Below are 20,048 nucleotides of genomic sequence, written 5' to 3'. Positions count from 1 at the left end.
TTGAAACAGAGATGAGCACCACCTGTAGAGTCGGGAACGACTAGCACATATGTGCGAGGGAAACCTTTACCTTTAACAATCATATGCATGTTTATTTGGCCAATGTTCTCTGGGATTTAAATTATTGTAAAATTGTTTATTAGTGCAGTCTATAATTAGAGTACAGCGATTTCACCAACCAAGTTGAGAATTTTGAAAGCCAACAGTAAATTAGCAGGGGTTAATTGGGCAAAGGTTGGATGAGCACATGCTGTCTATCATCTTTATCTATCACGTATTTACCTATATCTGTCTGTCTGTCTCCACAGAGTGAGTGCAAATGAGAGTAAAGATTGCACCAAATGCTAATAGGAAAAAATAAACATAAAAGCTAGAAGTGATTTAAACCTGTTAGTTGTTAGTTCCACTTTCTTCCTTTCAAGGCTCAATTCAAGGGCATGATCAGAGCAGGACTTCCACTTACCTGAAAATATCCAATCTTGCAGTTACTGTCTAACTAATATTGCTTTCACAGCTTAACAGTTGTCTTATTTACTCGGGCCCTATATACAGATTTCCTACGTAAGATCCAATAAAACAGATTCTTTCACTAGCGTCTGCAACATCAACAAATAAAAAGAAGACAAGCTGCAGAATTACCCTGGCTGCCCCTTTTTACACAAATAAATTAACTGAAAACACTACAGAAATCCGATACTTCAGACATTTGTATTTGACTATATAATTTTCTTTTTATAGGAAAATTTAGTTCAGCACCTTCACATTTTCATAGAGGATGAAAATGTAGTTTTAAGATGATGGTTTTCTTGTTTTGAGAATTCTTATGTGCTAGATTTTTTTAGGTTGAGTGTTCATTTTAAGAATCAGCAAGAACACAGTTATTGACTTAACATTTATCCATCTAGTGCAGTATTATTTGTACCTACTGATAATTGAGCCTTTTGGACCAAACACTATATACATGGACTGAATATGCTGCCTTCTGCCTAAAAATCAGAGGCACTATCCCTGAGCTCTTACAGTCTAAGACTTTATAAGGTGTTAATTTTATCCTGAGAACTCAATAGCCAGGGGTTTATTATTAATAGCTTCATCAGTCTAATTTTAAATCTCCAGCAAAAAAAAGGCTCTCATAGTGACTAAATAGGTACATAATCAGGAAACAATAGGAGAGCTACAACAATCATGGAAATAAAATCCTAGTTCCTAGAACAGGAACTAAAATTAGCTCATTAAAAAACTAGGCATGTTCATGCACAAAGAAGGTGAATCAAGTTTTGGAGTATAAAACCGGAAATAGAAAGAGAGGAGAAGAAGGGAGCGTACTGAAAGAAGGCATCACGGACAGCATACTGAACAAGCAGTCCTCCTCTCAGCATTTCTACAAGTTATTCATTTCAAATCCCGTCTTCACCAAGAGACAATCTGCTCAAATTGTTCACCTGCATCGGCATGGTGCAGGTGAAGAATGACATGAGGATCTTTCTAATTATGCAAGGGAGGGAAATGTTCTCCTCCTCCCTTGATGAATCAAAGCAACTATTGGAGAAGAGAGATGGAATTAATATTAAGGAACTAACGGTCAAAATGCCAACACCAATCCCATACAAATTCCATGGACATGATTCACCTGTGGGTTTAGAAAACCACAACATTAGATGGCCTACACACTGCAACAGTAATCATAGCCTACTGCATAATTATTTCCAAATTTTTCCAAGTAACACAGGTGACAGGCGGCAAAGAACTGGATATGGGTATTTGGATCGTCTCTCAGTCTTCTTAGAGTAGTAAGCCATCAGAAATATAATAACAATGAAAGCAAAGAGTATGAATGATATAAACACCAATAAAAATCTTCTGCGTTGCAAAGATTCACATTCTAGGCAACGAAGAAGCTCTTTGGGGCAGAGCTGGTTTTGGCTTTCTGAGCCAGGAGAGATGTTATTGTCAATTATCTGCCTATAGTACATCAGTGAAGGTTTTGCCTCATACTTGTTCATCCTGTAACGATAGAGGCCATATGATCTGGAATTCCTTCTGTCACTGAAAGAATAGACAAAATAGCCACGGAGATTAACATCATCCAAGGTGTAGGCTAAAAAAAACAACACACACACACACACACACAGACACACACAGAAAAGAACAGAAGAACAAAAAATTAGTGGTGTATTTATTTTAACAGCAATCTTATTTGTAGATTAGTATACATCCCTTGACTACTGAGTTTGTAACCCAACAAATGTCATGACCAATGCAGAAGAAGTGATAAAAACAATATACCGTATTTTTCAGACTATAAGATGCACCAGTATAACACACCAAGATTTCGAAGAGGTAAGTAAGAAAAAAAGTTTTTGTCCTCCCCAGCCCCCAGGAGCACTCTGCAAGTTTCAGCAGGGCTGGGAAGAGGCAAAAATCCCCCCATTTTTGCAAAAAACGAGCATAAAATGGGTCATTTTTTGCAAAAACAGGGACATTTTTGCCTTCCCCCAGCCCTGCTGAAGCCTGCAGAGTGCTTTTAGGGGCTGGGGGAAGGCAAAAAAAATCTCTGTTTTTGCAAAAAGTAGGTCATTCCCTCTGACCCAGAGGCAAAAATGCCTCTGTTTTTTGCCAAAATGGGATGTGGGGCAGGGCTTCAAGAGGCCAAAAACGGCTGTATTTGGTATTTAAGATGCATTAACATTTCCACACTCTTTTTTGGGGGGGGGAGATGCCTCTTATACTCCAAAAAATACGGTAATCTTTGTTTAAATTCATTACACTTTTCAGATGTGAAGTTTCCTATGCCTACTTTTACATTAAAAATAAAAATATCAAAATGTAATCACATTACAATTTTTTAAGTGTCACTGTGGTATAACTTTGGAAGAAGAAAAGATGATAGGATGACAGACAACCAAAACAAGACCCCTAAAAGCTAACTGCATGGATAAAATATATACTTTAGGGTCAATGGTTTCATACTAAAAAAAAGTTTTTTTTTTTCTCTGACACAAAATTTCACCCTGCTTTGCATTTGTGAAACCAAATTTTTAGTAGACCTTGCTACTCCTTGGTTCTGAAGATCCAAATGTTATTCCAAGAATGTGATCCTAGAAAACATGTTTGGTTTAAAGACTTGCAATGCAGACAGATGCTATTTGCGCCGGTGTGCCCTGGAATTCCTTGCCTTGCCTTCTTCAAGCCATTACACACTCTTAGTTTTTATTTACTTTATAATCTGAAACCACAGTGCTAGTATATTTTCCTCTGCCTTTCCCACACACATTGTTCCAATACAGCAAAACACATGATTATTAAAGCATTAATGTTTTTTCACAAGATCCTTACCTTTTAAGGCTTCGTTAATATAATTCTCCAGGTAATGTATCCTTAACTTGTCATAATCCTGATCCAGGTCATCATCGATTCCACTGGCTAAGATATAAATAGGGATATTGCCATATTTATGTTTAACCCAATTGAGAAGCTTCCGTAGTCCCCAAGGCACCACTGGAGTTTGGCTGGGTGATTCCAGCCAAGTTAAATCTTTTACCGTTTGGATATCAAGAAGGGGATCATACTTTTTGGGAATGTCCTTTTCGGAACCGACAAGAGTTGTGGTATAGTGACTCAGAGCAAAAAAATCAAAGGAGCCATGTATTAGGTTTCTTTCCTCTGCTGAGAAATAAGGTAATTGAGAACTGTGAAAACCTAGATCATTTTTTTGGCGAAGCAACTGTCGCATCACTTCTGGATAATTACCAGACCCAAAAATTGGCTCTGCCAGCCAGCCAATGTCAAATTCCAAAGCTCGCCTCGCTGCTTCCTTACCCTTTTTTGAAAAGGGACTGGCAGGCTCAACCCAGTCAGCATGTAAGGAAATTGATATTTTACCGTTTTGAATCTTTCTGAATTTTTTATCATACAAGTGCCATGCTTTGGCATGAGCTTTCAAGAGATTATGTGCAGCTTTGTATGTCAGGTTCTCTACATTGGGTTCATTCATGGTGATCCAAAATTTGACCTGATGTCCAAAGTTTTTAAAACAGAACTGAGCATACTCAACAAAAGCTTCCACAGTATGTTGACTCTCCCATCCTCCATTGTTGGCCAGTGAAAAAGGAAGCCCTTGATTCGTGGCTTCAGGTTGCCACAAAGCGACTACGGGAGTAATATTAACTTTTATCAGTTCATTGAAAATACACTGATAATAAAATAGAAGTGTTTGGTTTACATTTGTCTCATTGCCAAGAGGAAGGATCAAAGACCACGCTAGTGAAAAATGAAAGTGTGTGATGTGCATTTTTTGAAGTAAAGAAATCTGGGGTCTGACATGAGAAAAATCAACACAGTGAGGCTTGAGTTTCAGAACACCACTTCCATCAATTTTGAGGAGATTCTTAGTTTGGTGAAGTCCCCATATATAAATATTAGGGTTAGTAAACTGAGATCGTTTTGCATCTATCTGGAAACAAAGAGGGAGAAAGGAATTAAATCTGTCACAAATAGAAAAAAGCAAACAACAAACTAATATCACAAAGCCAACTGAAAACGGTATCCCTTTTTTTGCAAACATAGAGTCATCTCTAAGTTTATTCCGTATTTCTGCCAACATATCTATTATAAGGAAATGTTATACTGTCCATTGGTTTATTTATTTATCATTTATCACATTTCTATACCACTTTTCACACTTAATGTGAATTGGGCGGTTTATAAATACAAACATGTAGGTTCCTTAGGAGAAACAAAATGTCCCTATACAGTAGAGAAATAACAAAAGCTGAAAGATAATAAATTTTGTAGTTGATCTCTAGATATGTATAGATAGTTTCCATATGAAACAGAGAGAGAAATGTGTTATTTATGAAGAGCTTTATCAGAGAATTCCATCAAATTGGTACAATTATAAAATACTTGTATTGAATCAGACAAAATCATCCTCTATTAGCACTAAAGAAAGACTAAAAAATCTCATTTGGTTTCTCAATTGTCTTACCTGAAGAAAGTTTTCTGTGACCCCCCATGCAAAATTACAGGGGAATGTTCCTTTAAAAGGTTGGGTTTCTGGTGTTGGGAGGAAACCATTGTCTTGAATCAGCTTTTGGTAAAACAAACCTGAAGATTTCATTATCATTTTTTTATCCTGGCTTTGAAAGTCAACATAAAATAAGCCCCGTCGAACGTAGCCTCTGAACCATTCAAAGCCATCCATGAGGGACCAAACTGTATACCCCATCACAGCAACTCCATCGTATCTGATAGCTGAAGAATAAACAATAAATACAGAACTAATTTCTCTGTTCCTTAAACACTTCTGAACAGTTACATCTGTTTTGCAGAAAAGACTTTGGCTTAATAAAACCTTCCAGAAGATTTTAGAGTTGCAGTTCAAAAAGAGCTGAAGGGTTAAACAGGCTAGAATAAAAAAGAAAGAAAGAAAACAGAAGCAAATTTGATGGGCTGGCAGAAACCAATAAAAGAAATACTGAATTCAAAATACGGGTAGGCTTTATTACAATAACATCACTTCAACAATGGCTGGGTGATACTAAGATACTTATATATATATATATATATAAGATTTTTACAACCCCCCGGTGTGCCCAAATATGGGAGGAAGATCACTACTTCCATTCTCTGTCCTTCGGCTCGTCACAAGAGACCATCCAGGCAGAAACCCAATATTTTTACTGTTGCCTTTTTTTTGTTACATTTGTTGTATTTATTTATACAACCCAAATACAACATACATACATACATACATACATACATACATACATATGATTTACAGCTGCATATTGAGTGTTACTGAGTCTCCATTGACATATTGCAATACAATTTTGAAAGAAACTCCAGAAGTTGGTGTGACAAGAGTTGTCTTTCTGCCTATTTATTTTTTTCAACTGATGAAATTGGTTGGATGTGCAACAAAGCACCTGAGATTAACAAAAATTGGTCCAGTTGCCATAATATCAGTTCTTGTTCAGAAAATGTTTTTGCAATGATAAACAGTAAATCTTTCCTTTTTGGAACAAGACTGTAGTCTTGTTCAATCAAGATTTCTCACATTCAAACATTTCCCCTCATGTATGGAACTTTCCAAGAAATTCAGCTTATATGGCCTTTCAGTTGTAATCTTCCCATATTTTTTCAATATCTTCTTTCATACTGTATTTTCTTTCCTAAGAAAATGACATATTAAGAAAGAAAAAAGGAAAAAACTACATACTGCTTAAACCCTCTGTATGGAAATACCTGTTCATTAATGTTCAAATACCATGTTTCCTTGAAAATAAGACAGGGTCTTATTTTCTTTTGACCCCCTAAATAAGTGCTTGGCCTTATTTTGGGGGAGTTATTTTTGAGGTGCAGGAGTTGGCTAGCGTGGTCACCTCATGGCTACTGCTGTGTTGCAATATTTTTGAGGGCTTATTTTAGCGCATGAGCTCAAAAGTCCGATTGGGCTTATTATCTGGGGAGGTCTTATTTTCAGGGAAACATGGTAGAACTTACTTAATTGACATGATAAAAATGCTTCACTTAAACATTATAAATTAATATATCCTGACCAGAATGCTAAAGGCAACTTACCTTTTAATGTGTCCAGTATGAAATTTTTAAGGTAATACATATAATTGGCGTCATCTGTCGTTGTAGTTCCAGAAACATACCAACCGTTTTCTACAATGAATATCTGTGATGGATTATATTCCCTGCTTATCCAGTAAAGTAGCTGCCTCAGGTTCAGTGTTTGCTGCTGCTGGAATAGCATGTCTGGATCCACACGACTAAAACTTAATGTGGCTCCAAAAGAAAGAGCAAAGAAATCCGCTGTTCCTCTGATTAAGTTCTTTTCTGCATCAGTGAATTCTGGTAATGTCAAGGAAAGGTAATGTTTCATGCTCTGAGGGTAGTCTCCATCAGTAAATATAGGCTTAGCAAACCAGCCCAGCACAAAGTCAAGAGATTTCTGACAATTCTTTATATTCTTTTTGGTCATGTTTTGAGGTTTTATCCAGTGAGAACTTAAAGCAATTGATACTTGACCTTTTTGAGTAGGACGAAAATTGTCATTATAAAGATGCCACACTTTGGCATGGGCCTATAGAAAAGGAAGAAATGCAATAGTGAACCAATGTTTCTATAGCTGTTAATATTCTTATATTTTATTTATATGGTCAAACATAATTACGTTAGTCACTAATCAACAATTGAGTCTATGGCAATGTTTAAGTAACCACAGCAAAATGAATGGCTTCTATGGCTTTAAAAGCTGGGTGTGAATTGGGGGGGGAAATACCAGTCCTATTCTGCTAACATGAAAAGAAAAGTTCATCATGACTTTGAATGTTGGCCTGAAATATTTCATTCATCTCGGCTAAATTGTAACAGGGTCAAAGCATGCCCTCACCCCTCAGCACATATTTGAAATGATGTAATGGCAATCAACAAAATTAAAAATAACAAATCACTTGGCAGCAAACTGTCTACACACAGGAGTAAACAAAAAAAGAGCCATGTAGACAAAAGCTGTAAATGACAACTAAAAACAAACACATCATAACCAAACAATGGCCCCTGCAATTAAATCTCAATATCAGAATCAATTACTATGCCAAATAGCTCTTACTCCAATTCATATTCTTATTTATATTCATGCTCATACTCTTTTTCTTCTAACATTTTTATGTTATTTACTCAAATAGCAATAGCAATAGCAATAACAATAGCAGTTAGACTTATATACCGCTTCATAGGGCTTTCAGCCCTCTCTAAGCAGTTTACAGAGTCAGCATATTGCCCCCACAGTCTGGGTCCTCATTTCACCCACCTTGGAAGGATGGAAGGCTGAGTCAACCTTGAGCCGGTGAGATTTGAACCGCCGGAGTGCAGATAGCAGTCAGCTGAAGTGGCCTACAGTACTGCACTCTAACCACTGCGCCACCTCGGGGTAGCGGGGTAAACTGAAGGTTACCATAACTGAACTACAAACATCTGGTCAACTACTGAAAGAAATGACTATCCATCCATCCATCCATCCCTGTCTTTCTGTCTGTCTATCTATAAAATTAGTGGCTATACATCTTACACAAAGTAACTCTGGGTAGCTTACAATCATAGAAATCTATCTATCGATATACATTTAAAATATAAATATGTTAAAACCAATAACTATAATTACACATGGGGAGGTTGGGGGCAGAGTGGGGGGAAGTGGGATCTGTTGTTATTCAATCAACCATTTCCATTGTGCTGTTCCCGCGTTGATGGGCCAAGTCAACTAGCAAAGCCAGGTCTTTAGGCCCTTACAAAAAGATAGGAGGGTTGGGGTCACCCTTACATCGGAGGACAACATGTTCCAAAGGGCAGAAACAACAGCAGAGGCGGCTCGTCTCCTGGACTCCACCAGTTAGAATAATCAGACTGACAGGATCCTCAGCATGCCCCTTCTGCCAGTAGTTTCCCTACCATCTCCTGCCCATCCAGATTCTTGCAATAAAGATGCTGAAGCCCTACTATACACAAAAACTTCTAGTAAAAAGGCTGACCAAAATTAATGTCCTAGATACATTTCCAGGTTTTTCAGACATTAGTCCAAGTGAAAAGACAAAAATAATATACAGTTCAACTTATTGAAGAAGAACTTACTTCGGAAAGGCGAAATGGGGAACCAGGTATCACATATCAGTCGCACAAGAAGAGCAAGGTATGCAAAAAGAGAAGTCACCTTCTGGTTGGTGATTCAATCATAAGGGATGTAAATTTAGGAAAGGATATGGAAGTTTTAAAAGAGGTCAGATGTCTGCCAGGTACTACTGCCAGTAGAGACAAGAGGCGTATTCTTAAGATAGTCAAGAATGCAAGTAAGGACTGTGATGTTGATGCTACTATACATCTTGGCACAAATGATCTGTCCCAAAATGATGTACTTTCTGTGAAGAATGATTTCCAGAGCTTGGGGTATGAACTTAGTAGTATAGGTTTTAGGCTTATCTTTTTAGAGGTTTTACCAGTATATAAGGATCAAAAAGGGAAGGGTAGTAGAGTTTAATGTGTGGCTAAAGGAGTGGTGTATAAGGGAAGGCTTTGGTTTTATTAGTCATGATGTCTGCAGTTGGTCCAATGAAAAACTGTACAAAAGAGATGGTTTGCACCCATCCAAGAAAGGGACTGAGTTACTTGGCATTAAATTCACAGATTTTCTGGATAAACACTTAAACTGAACAGCGGGGACAGAGAATTAATTGATACAGAATATTTCTGTAATCTAAAATTCATAGGGTTATCAGTGCATATAACATAGATGTTTGTGCGGGTAAGATTATCACTCCCGCTGTCAAGCAAAACCAAGCATTTAACAGTGAGTGCCATACTAAGTGCATGAATCATACAAGTGGCAAGAAAATAGGGGCAGTCAGGCATAACACAGGTTATGTAGACAGTAAACACAGGGTCAATCAAAATGGACTCAAATGTCTATACACCAATGCACAGAGTATGAGGAATAAACAGGGTGAATTAGAAATTCAAGTAAAAGAGGGCAGATACGATATTGTTGCCATTACCGAAACTTGGTGGGATGAAACCGACAAATGGAACACGCAGCTAGAAGGATTTAAATTATTTAAGAGAAATAGACCAAATAAAAGAGGAGGTGGAGTTGCACTAGATATAAGAAATAATTACCTCTCTATAGAAATAGAGCACAACAATGATGAGCACTATCCTGAATGCCTTTGGGTCAATATTAAAGGTTGGGGGAGGGAATGACATTGCCATAGGTCTATACTACAGGCCACCCAACCAAGCAGAGGAAGTAAATGAACTTTTTGCTAGTCAGCAAATAAGAGTAAAACTTCTTAGCCTTTTAACAAAACTGGCTCCCATATTTAAATAGGGCCTTGGATAAAAGTTCTTCTCCTATTCCAAGGGGCATATAGATGGCGGTAAATAGCCATTTCAATATTCCTACTATGCCCTGGGATCAGTATCAGTAAATTTCCTTTTTTGCTATTATTTTGGTATAATTTTTATTTAAGAAATTTAAAAGATACATTTTAAAGGTAAAAACAATAGAAATATTAGAAAAGAAAGAAAGTGAGTAAGAAATAGAAAGGAAAAAGAGGCAGGGAGGCAGGCTGGCTGGCTGGCTGGCTGGCAGGCAAGAATTATAGAGAAGCAGTTCTAATTTTTTTGACAGCAGATGTAAATGCATTCTTTAAGAGTTACGTCATAATTTTACTCTTTTCATAAGCCACTTTTTTCAATCCTCAAACCCATAAATCACAAGTTCATTGTTCTCTTTTTTCAGCAAAGAGAAAATAAAGTTTCCAGTCATCAATAAATATAATTACTGAATAAAAAGTATCAGCAATTTTTTATCATGTGGGAAATTTATAACAGCTAATATAGAAGGTTAAGAAAAAATGGCACAATTTACTGAAAACAAAGTAGAAAATATTATGAACATGCAAAATAACTGTGAGAGGAGGGGTAGGAAAAAAGTTACCAGAGAGGCAAGTTGAAAAGCTGAAAATGTCAAAGTGACATTCAGGATGTATACGAGAAGACCAGGCTGAGCTGAAAGGTGGGTTAAACATGTTGAATGTTGATTTTGAATGTTGATTTTATTTATATGCCGCCCTTTTCCCCCGAAGGGGACTCAGTTGGAGTTGTTATGTTACCACAAGAGACCCAGCCCAGTCTTCTGTGAATTCGGTTAACCTTTATCTAGAGCAAATTTAGCTTTGACCCTTAGTTGACTAAATTCTTGTGTACAGGTAACAAACTCTTCTGTGCTTTGAACTCAGCAAATGCTCTTTGTTATTTATATCTGACAGGATGTGACAAACAACAAATAAGAAGCATGAGGAGAAACTGTTGTGGCAAGAACGTCATATTTGAGAAATCAAAAAAGACAATTCCCTTATTCTTAACAACTCTTGGCTTAATGGCAGTGGGGATCAAAGATACAGTCCCATTGAACTTAAAAGGGAAGGGACATAAACAGAAAAATGATGCCAGAATAATCAAAGCTAGATTGGGAAGTCAAAAATGAACCCTGGATGAAGGCAATGTTAAAATAGCCCTGCTATTTGGGAGGGCTAGTCTACTATTTGGGAGGTGAAGTCTACTCAAAGAGACTTTATTGTGGAACTTCCCTGTCTCTTCCTGAAGCACTCTACTGAATGCCTCTTAAGAGAATCCTCATAATCCTTCCAGATTTAAGGAATATGCAAAAGGAAAGTGGAATTTGTTGCACTGAATTCTGTTCTACTGGCATGAGAACCCAACTAAATATACAAGTAGTCTTCACTTAATGACCGGACTCTTAGCATTCCAAATTAGGACAGACCTACCAAAAGTTATGTACAACCAGTTCCAGAGTTTCAACAGCTATACAAACAACTTGTAGTCACCTAATTGCATTTTGGGCACTTGGCAATTGATCTACCTTTATGGTTGATTGTAGTGTTCCACAGTCACATTACCTCAATGTCCTACTTTTTTTTGTTGGGTTTCCGGTAAAATACACCCATAGGAATACATGGATTTGTTTAATGACTGAGGCATGACATTCACTTAACAACTGCCACAAAAACATCATAATATTGGGTCCAGTCATGTGGGGGCTTTGACTTACAATCATCATGACTTATGACGGAAGTTCCCAGTTCCATTATAGTCATAAATCAAGCAGGCAAAACATAACTAGTATGTTAGGAATTGTTCCCCGTATGAAAACTGCATCTTTTTATTTCTCTTCTTGAACTGAGCACATTTTATTGATGCCTGCCTCATTTTTGCTATTTTTATTTTTTGCTTGATGATTTTGAGCAACTGCCCAGGAATTTGCATACATTAATCTTCCTTTGTACCTACATTCATGAGTGTAATCAGTCCTTATTGGTAGGCATTTTTATCAGAATTTTAAGCAAAGGTTTTTCACCTGCTATCCATTTTTTTTTTGACTAAAGATGTTATGTTGATTGGAAAAACTTTTGTGCGAAATCTATACTTGGAACTCTTCCTTATGTTCATTCTTTAAACCTGAACAACTTTGCACAAGATTGTGCCACAAATCATTTTTTCCAGGGGGTTCATCTTTTCTTGACATTGATCTTTGTTAATTAAAGATTCTAATCTCAAAACTTTCTCACATATTTGACAAATATTGTTATAATATATGTATGTGAAGAACTTGTCACTGTTCAGTACACAAGACAAGATGCGGCAGTTGTTTAACTCAGTTTCATTTCACTGATTAAGGCACATTAATCAAGCCTCATGGCTGAAAAGCTTCAGGAAACAGAAGATGAGTAATTAGTCTAATCTCTAATGCAATAAACAAATTGTAACTCCAGTGTACATATAGGATAGTTCACAAGAATTATATGGCCCCAAATTATATACAGTGCCAAGGCCTTGCAAATAAAATTGATGAAGTGATAACAAAAAAGAAGATGTTAGATTTATTGACATAATTCTTTTTTTTTTAGAAAGTGCCTCTAAATAAGTTATTATCTTTGTGCCTGATCATTTTTAATATTATTGTGAACATTGCATGCAATCATCTTTGTTACATCTTCATTTGTAAACTCTCCAAACCATTTTAGGTATTTTTAATTAATTAATTTATTGCCTTAATTACTGCAGTGACTTTTAATAATGTTAAATATATTAGTTCCACATTCTTTTTCAGAAAAAATATATTTTGCTTCACTTTTAACTGCCACATGCAACATTTTGGAGAAATCATTGTTTACAGTTTTAAATGATGAAATAGCCTTCACAACTGTTTCTGATTTTATATTCTTCTTAATATAAACGTCTGCTGAAAATTGTGATACTGTGCTGGTTTCGATAGAGACACTAATACAAATTACTCATATCTACTTGAGATGCTGGAGTTAATAGAGATTCTACACTGTAAGTGTCATTAATATTCCACTGTCACAATTGCACAATTATTTTAACAATTGATGCCAATAACATGTTTGGCTGGGAAGTACTCTTGATTCTTACTGTTGGTGACTTGTAAAGAACTATAAAACTGTACATGCATAAAAACCTTAATCTTATCAAAGCCTTCAAATCATGAAATAAATTAAGACCCACATTATACACCAGGTTTGTCAAACTCAAGGCTGATGCTGATGCGGGATGCTTAGGCCCACAGGGCCTCCCTGAAAACAGTGAAGGACTGGTCCGCGATGCCTCTGCCAGAAAAAATGGATCTCAGGAGGCTGCACATGGCCCTCCTGAGCTCCATTTTCACTGGCAGAGGGCTGGAGGAGGATCCCCCCAACCCCATCCAGGCCTCCACCACTTATGCCTCCATGAGTGATGTTGAACTGGCCACACCCAGCCTAACCACACACACACACACTCCGAGGTCAAACACAATCCTGATGCGGCCCTCAATGAACTTGAGTTTGACACACCTGTTATACACCTTGTAGAGTGATATGTCCTCCTGGCTGGAAAAGATTTGACTGACTGCCATCAAGTCAGTGTCAGTGTATGGTTATACAGATTAATTTTTCCCAGGAAGGATTTACTTCCAAGTAATTAAGCATATAGAAGGATTATATAGTTGTGTACAGTAGTCCTCAACTTGCAACCATTAGTTTAGCGACTAGGTTTAGGTTTATTCGATTTATATGCCGCCCTTCTCCCAAGGACTCAGGGCGGCGTACAACATTAAAAGAAACACATAATACAAAAGTTAAAAAGAGATTAAATAGGATATCCCAAACCCAATTAAAATTGACAATGACATTTTTTTAAAAGAATTAAAATTAAAATTAACAGTAATCAATAATTTGTTTTGTTTTGTTCAGGCCAGGCTGGCTTGCTGGAAAAGCCAACTTTTTAGGGCGTGTCGGAAGGACCGGAGGTCGGGGATTATACAAAGCTCCGGGGGCAGCTCATTCCAGAGGGAAGGCACTCCCACAGAGAAGGCTCTCCCCCTGGGGGTCACTAGCCGACACTGTCTGGCCGACGGCACCCTGAAGAGGCAACTTTGTGGGATCGCACTGGACGATGGGAGGCTACCGGTGGCAATAGGTGGTCTCGCAGGTACCCTGGGCCTAAGCCATGGAGCGCTTTAAAGGTCATAATTAGTACCTTGAATCGCACCCAGAAGACAAGCGGCAACCAGTGCAGGCTGCCTAAAAGGGGTGTAACATGGGAGTACCTGGGTGCCCCATGACAACCCGTGCAGCCGCATTCTGGACCAATTGAAGCTTCCGGGTAATCTTCAAGGGCAGCCCCATGTAGAGAGCGTTACAGTAGTCCAGGCAAGAAAGGACGAGGGCATGAATGACTGTGCATAGAGCATCCCGATCCAGAAAGGGGCGCAACTGATGTACCAGGCGAACCTGGTAAAAGGCCCCCCTGGTTACAGCCGTCAGGTGTTCTTCTAAACTAAGCCGCGTATCCAGGAGGATGCCCAGATTGCGGGCCCTCTCTGAGGGGGCTAAAATTTCTCCCCCTATCATCAGAGATGGAACAAGATGCACAAATCGGGATGACGGAAACCACAGCTACTCCGTCTTGGAGGGATTGAGCTTGAGCCTGTTCCTCCCCATCCAGATCCGCACAGCCTCCAGGCATCGGGACATCACGTTGAGGGCATCGTTTGGGTGGTTTGGGGTAGAGATGAAAAGTTGGGTATCATCAGCATATCCCAAAACCATGGATGATCTCACCCAGTGGTTTCATATATATGTTGAACAGGAGGGGTGAGAGAACCGACCCCTGGGGCACCCCACAAGTGACGCCCCTTGGAGGCAATCCCTCCCTCCAGTCAGCACAAACTGCAACCGATCCGACAGGTAGGAGGAGAACCACTGTAAAACGATGCCTCCCACTCCCAATCCCTCGAGTTGTCGCAGTAGGATACCATGGTCGATGGTATCGAAAGCCGCTGAGAGGTCTAATAGGACCAGGACAGAGGAACAGCCCCTGTCCCGGGCCCACCAGAGATCATCGACCAACACGACCAATGCCGTCTCCGTGCTGCATCCGGGCCTGAAACCCGACTGAAACGGATCCAGGTAGACAGCTTCATCCAGGGATTGGGGAAGCTGACGTGCTACCTCATTCTCAACAACCTTCGCTACAAAACAAAGGTTGGAGACCAGATGATAGTTGGGTAAAGAAGCTGGGTCCAGGGTAGGCTTCTTAAGGAGGGACCTCACCACCACCTCCTTCAAGGCGGTGGGAAAGAACCCCTCTCTCAACGAAGCATTGGTAATTACCTGGAGCCAGCCTCATGTCACCTCCCGGGAAGCTGAGACTAACCAAGAGGGACACGGGTCCAGCACACAAGTGGCAGCACTGAGTCTCCCCATAATCCTGTCCATGCCCTTGGGGGTCACAGGATCAAACTCATCCCAGATGGTCTCCACAAGATTCATCCCCGTCGACTCACCCGAATCTACCCAGTCAGAGTCCAAGCCTGTCCGGATCTGAGCAATTTTATCCTGCAGATACTGAACAAATTCTTCAGCTCTACCCTGCAAGGGGTCTTCCCCAGCTCCTTGGTTAAGTAAGGAGTGGGTCACCCTAAACAGGGCAGCTGGACAGTTATCTGCAGACGCGATAAGAGCAGAAAAATGTTGCCATTTTGCCGCTTTTATCGCCACTAAGTAGGATTTAATATGAATTCTTACTAGTGTTCAATCAGATTCGGACCGGCTGGCCCTCCAACCACTCTCTAGGTGTCTTTTCTGGCGTTTCATCTCCCGGAGCTCCTCGGTAAACCAGGGAGCTACCCGGGATCGACACCGGGTCAGAGGCCGCAAAGGTACAACACGATCCAAAGCCCCAGTGGCCGCCCTATCCCAGGCTTCTACTAGGGTTCGGTCGAGTTGTGAGCAAGGGATTCAGGAAAACTCCCAAGCTCCATCAGGAACCTTTCAGGGTCCATCAGGCACCTGGGGCGGAACCATCTAGTCGGTTCTGCCTCCCTGCAGTGAGGGGTAGCAGTATGGAAGTCAAACCTGATGAGGAAATGATCCGACCATGACAAGGGTTGGATAGAAATATCCCCTAAATCTAGATCATTCATCCACTGCCCAGAGACAAAAATCAGGTCGAGTGTGTGTCCCCCATTATGAGTGGGGTCTTGAATTAACTGAGTTAGGTCCATAGCCGTCATGGAAGCCATGAACTCCCGAGCTGACTCAGATGTCTCGCCAATGGAAGGCTATTTGAAGTTACAATGGCACTGAAAAAGTGACTTCTGATGGGTCTTCACATTTATAAGTACTACAGTATTCCCATGGTAACATGACCAAAATTTGGTTGCTTGGCAACTGACATGTATTTATTAGTGTCCCAGAATCACACAATCACCATTTTAACCCTATTAAATTCAGGGACTAGATAACAGACCTAAATTAGTTCCTTTTAATAGTCTCTGCATTTCACATTTCTATTGGACTGAAAAAAACAGTGAATCCTCTATATTTTGATTTTTTTTTTAATTTAATACCGGTAGGAATAATTTATTGCACTAGTTTCAGTAGCTATAATATGTTATCACTATTATGACTTCTTTTGTTGAAATAGTTTAATCAGCCATTTCACATGTAATCTATTTGTTCTGGCACTTCGTTTCATAGTCCACACAGTGCTAATCTCTGCTATTTTAATGTGTTTATCTAATATCCTTACATTGTAATATACTTTTAGCCACAAGTAGAATGTATCTTATTAAAAGTTCTGTTAACTTTTTACATTTGACAGGTCATTGTAATTTCAGACATCTTTAAAATATTTAAAGGTCTTTAAAAGATTTTTTTAAAAAATCCATGTCAAAAGGGCAGTTATTAGGTTAAGTAGCGTTTATATAATAGTTTCCAACAACTATTTATCCTCTGAGTACTGCCATTACAAAAAAGTGGGTATGTTCAAGCCATGTTTTATGTAAAGCAATTCCTCAAACCTTTCTAAGAATGACCAAAAAAATGATTGTTTTTCCATTATGTTCTTTCTTAGAAAAATATAGATTTGGGGGAAAAAACTGTATCTACTGGATCTTTATATATACACATAGATTGGTAGGTGGAAAACAGAAGTGATTAATAATATTAAAATGTTAAATTAAGATGTTGCACTAAGATAAAAAGCATCAAAGAAAAATCAGATAATTACTGAATGGTCGGAGATTGAGAACATTATTGCTAATGGGGTAAATTTCATTCAACACAGTGAAATCTATTTGCCCTCTATTTTTTTTACAATGAAACATATCTCTCAAGCAAGCCAACTAGGCTGTCACAAACTCAAGCATTTTTCCCTAATGAGTTATGTCCAAGTTTAGTGTTGAAAACTTCTCTTCTTGCCTGATATTTTTTAAAGATTCAGCTTTCTGATCTTTGTTTCAGAGATCCAGGAATGTCAGAGAAGTTCATGGGAACACAAAGGTACAGGGAACTGTTTCTCAACCTCTGCAGGTTTAAGAAGTTGGGAGTTGAAGTCCTTGCATCTTAAACCTGCCAAGATTGAGAAAACACTAGTGTAGAGAATGCGACCAGTAACACTTTTTGTAACTGTGACATACCTTCATGTTGATAAGTGAGTGAAGAATAGCAATAAAATCCTATTAAATTACTGCAGGATGTCTTGTGATTTGTTTTCATTACCAAGTGGGTTAAATGTCAGGAAAGTGTCTCATTTCTATTCATACTAACCAGACAAACCCATGCGAAGCAAAGTTTTCCGTATCTGTGTCTATTCCTATTATGTTATTTATCTGCTCATTCCCATTTGAAATTTTCTGTCAAATAGCAATTTACTCAAATGTTCATTTGCTGCAAATCTTAGCATTTGTGTTTAAATCTATAGCTGGGGCAACTCTTGACATGTTGCCATAATCTAGTAACATTAAACTGTAATAATTTAATGTTTAATCTGCCTCAAGACTGTTTACTTGCTGCCAAGGTCTAACAGTTTAACTCTATATTAGCTGGGAGTAAAACCCCACCAAAGCGCTGGAAATTGCTTCCGAGTACAAATGTGGTGGCTCAGTGGCTAAGACGCTGAGCTTGTTGATCAGAAAGGTTGGCAGTTCAGCATTTCAAATCCCTAGTGCCGTATAATTGAGTGAGCTCCCGTTACTTGTCCCAGTTTATGCCAATCTACTAGTTCGAAAGCACATAAAAAATGCAACTAGAAAAATAGGGACCACTTTGGTGGGAAGGTAGCAGTGTTCTGTGCGTCTTTGGCGTTTAGTCATGCTGGCAGCATGACTATGGAAACGTCTTCGGACAAGCGCTGACTCTTTGGCTTTGAAACGGAGACGAGCATCATCCCCTAGAGTCAGGAACGACTAGTACATATGTGTTACCTTTCACTTACAGGGATGGAATATTAACTGGAACAGGCCTGCTCTAAGATAAAGAGCAATCTCAAACCAACTTGCTGACCTCCATAACTATTAGACTTCAACTCCTCAGAACTCTCAGCCAGTCTGAGTAACAAGGCGTACTGGATGGAAATACAAGAATGCAGGTAAATGTCTTTGGAGATTCTCACTCATCCAGGTATTGATTGTCCCAAAGGTGCTTTTTCAAGAGGCAATTGGACTTTCTGGTTTTTCATTGAAGATGTTTGGCTCCTCATCCAAGAAACAGAAGAAGCTTCTTGGATGAGAAACGAAACATCTTCACCCCAAAACCAGAAATTGCCTCTTGAAAAAAGCACCTTTAGGACAGGAATCCGGGTACTTCCCAAGGAGATAATTCATTATCCTGGATAAAAGTCAGCGCCTGGCCAGCTACTTGGAGCAAGAGCTCAATGAAACAGTGCTTTGCAAGGAACAGCATCTAGGCCCACAGAAGCCGAGGATCCTTTCTGTACTCCATCCTTACCTTCAGGAGGTTGTGCGCCACTTTGTAGCCCATCTTCCGCCCGCCTCGCACCCCCGGGGCCAGCCTGCCCGTGGCGTAGCCGTGCCATGCCACGAGGTAAGGGTTGTCTATGGTGAGCCAGAAGCGCACTTGGCGGCCAAAGTGCTGGAAACAGAACTGGGCGTAATCCAAGAAAAGCTCGACGACAATCGGGTTCTCCCAGCCACCATAGAGGTCCTGCAGGGTCCGGGGCAGGTCCCAATGATAGAGGGTGACTACAGGTTCGATGCCACGCTGCCGCAGGCCGGAGAGCAGGCGCGCATAGTAGCGCAAGCCGGCGAGGTTGGCGGGCGCCGTGCCGTTCGGTAGGAGGCGCGCCCAGGAGAGCGAGAAGCGGTAGTGGGAGACCGCCAAGGCGCTCAGGCCGTCCAGGTCGCGCTCGACGTGATCGTAGCTGCCGCTGGCCGAGTCCCAGGAGGGCAGCTCGGCCGGGTTTCTAAAAAGCGCCGCGGCTGAGCGGTGCGTGAAGGCGTCCAGCACCGAAGGCCCTTTGCCGTCCCGGTTCCAGGCGCCTTCCACCTGATACGCCGCGCTCCCGGCCCCCCAAAGGAAGCCCCGAGGGAACGTGTCGTAGAGAAAGAGCGCGTCGTCCGGGAAAGGCAGGCGGGCGAAGCGAGACCAAGTGGCCTCGCCCTGACCTGGCTTTCCAGCGAGCGGGCGGCAAAGGAACATTCCCAGGACGAGGAACGGCAGCCCCGACGTCGCGGCGGGAATCATTCCGCTGGCGGGGAGACGTCCAGGAACAGATGCGGGTGAGAAGAGACGGTGCCTGCCGGCTGCCTTCTCTCCCGCTGCCCCCCCCCCCACGTCAACCCAGTTTATTCCTTGTTTTGCCCTGCCCGCGGAGCTATTAATAATTACCTGGGACCGCGCCGGGAGGGGGGGGGTTCCTCCTCCTCCATGGAAAAAAGGAGTGGGGAGGATAAGCAAGTTGCTCCAAATCAGCAGAAGGGAGAGGTAACGGAGGAGGAGAGGGAGGATATAGGGAAGCCACGATCCTTGCCTCCGCACCAGGGGTGAGGACTGCTCGGACGGCGCCTAGGGGGTAGGGGGAAGAGAAAGAAAGTCCTGAGGCGCCCCGCCGTCCCTCATCCTTTTGGCGGTACATTGACGGCCATCCACGCTCCAACACCA

At 40.4% G+C, this 20,048-nt stretch overlaps 1 protein-coding gene across 2 annotated transcripts; it reads right to left on the bottom strand.

Moving 5' to 3' along the window:
* Positions 1 to 95: 95 nt before the first annotated feature.
* KL (klotho) lies at positions 96 to 19,732 on the bottom strand. Of its 2 annotated transcripts, none has more exons than XM_032219517.1 (5): positions 18,876 to 19,732; positions 6,583 to 7,093; positions 4,988 to 5,253; positions 3,337 to 4,453; positions 96 to 2,098 (listed from the first exon to the last, which is right to left on the bottom strand). In XM_032219517.1, the coding sequence occupies exons 1-5, from the start codon at positions 19,629 to 19,631 to the stop codon at positions 1,701 to 1,703; spliced, it is 3,048 nt and encodes a 1,015-aa protein (XP_032075408.1). In that variant the 5' UTR covers positions 19,632 to 19,732; the 3' UTR covers positions 96 to 1,700. The 2 variants fall into 2 exon arrangements, with proteins under 2 accessions (XP_032075408.1, XP_032075409.1); XM_032219518.1 differs by having other exon boundaries at positions 1,912 to 2,046.
* Between the last annotated feature and the right edge of the window lie 316 nt (positions 19,733 to 20,048).

The sequence above is a fragment of the Thamnophis elegans genome, chromosome 6 (genome assembly GCF_009769535.1).
Source record: "Thamnophis elegans isolate rThaEle1 chromosome 6, rThaEle1.pri, whole genome shotgun sequence".
Taxonomy (NCBI): Eukaryota; Metazoa; Chordata; class Lepidosauria; order Squamata; family Colubridae; genus Thamnophis; species Thamnophis elegans.
The sequence above is the reverse complement of the archived record's forward strand: the minus strand, read 5'-3'. Positions and strand labels throughout refer to the sequence as shown.

Excerpts from the sequence above, each read along its gene's own strand:
- KL (XM_032219517.1), bottom strand. The coding sequence starts at position 19,631 with ATGATTCCCGCCGCGACGTCGGGGCTGCCGTTCCTCGTCCTGGGAATG. Across the intron at positions 5,254-6,582 it reads CATACTGGACACATTAAAAG|CTATCAGATACGATGGAGTT; the intron begins GTAAGTTGCCTT and ends TTTATTCTTCAG. Across the intron at positions 4,454-4,987 it reads TCACAGAAAACTTTCTTCAG|ATAGATGCAAAACGATCTCA; the intron begins GTAAGACAATTG and ends CTTTGTTTCCAG.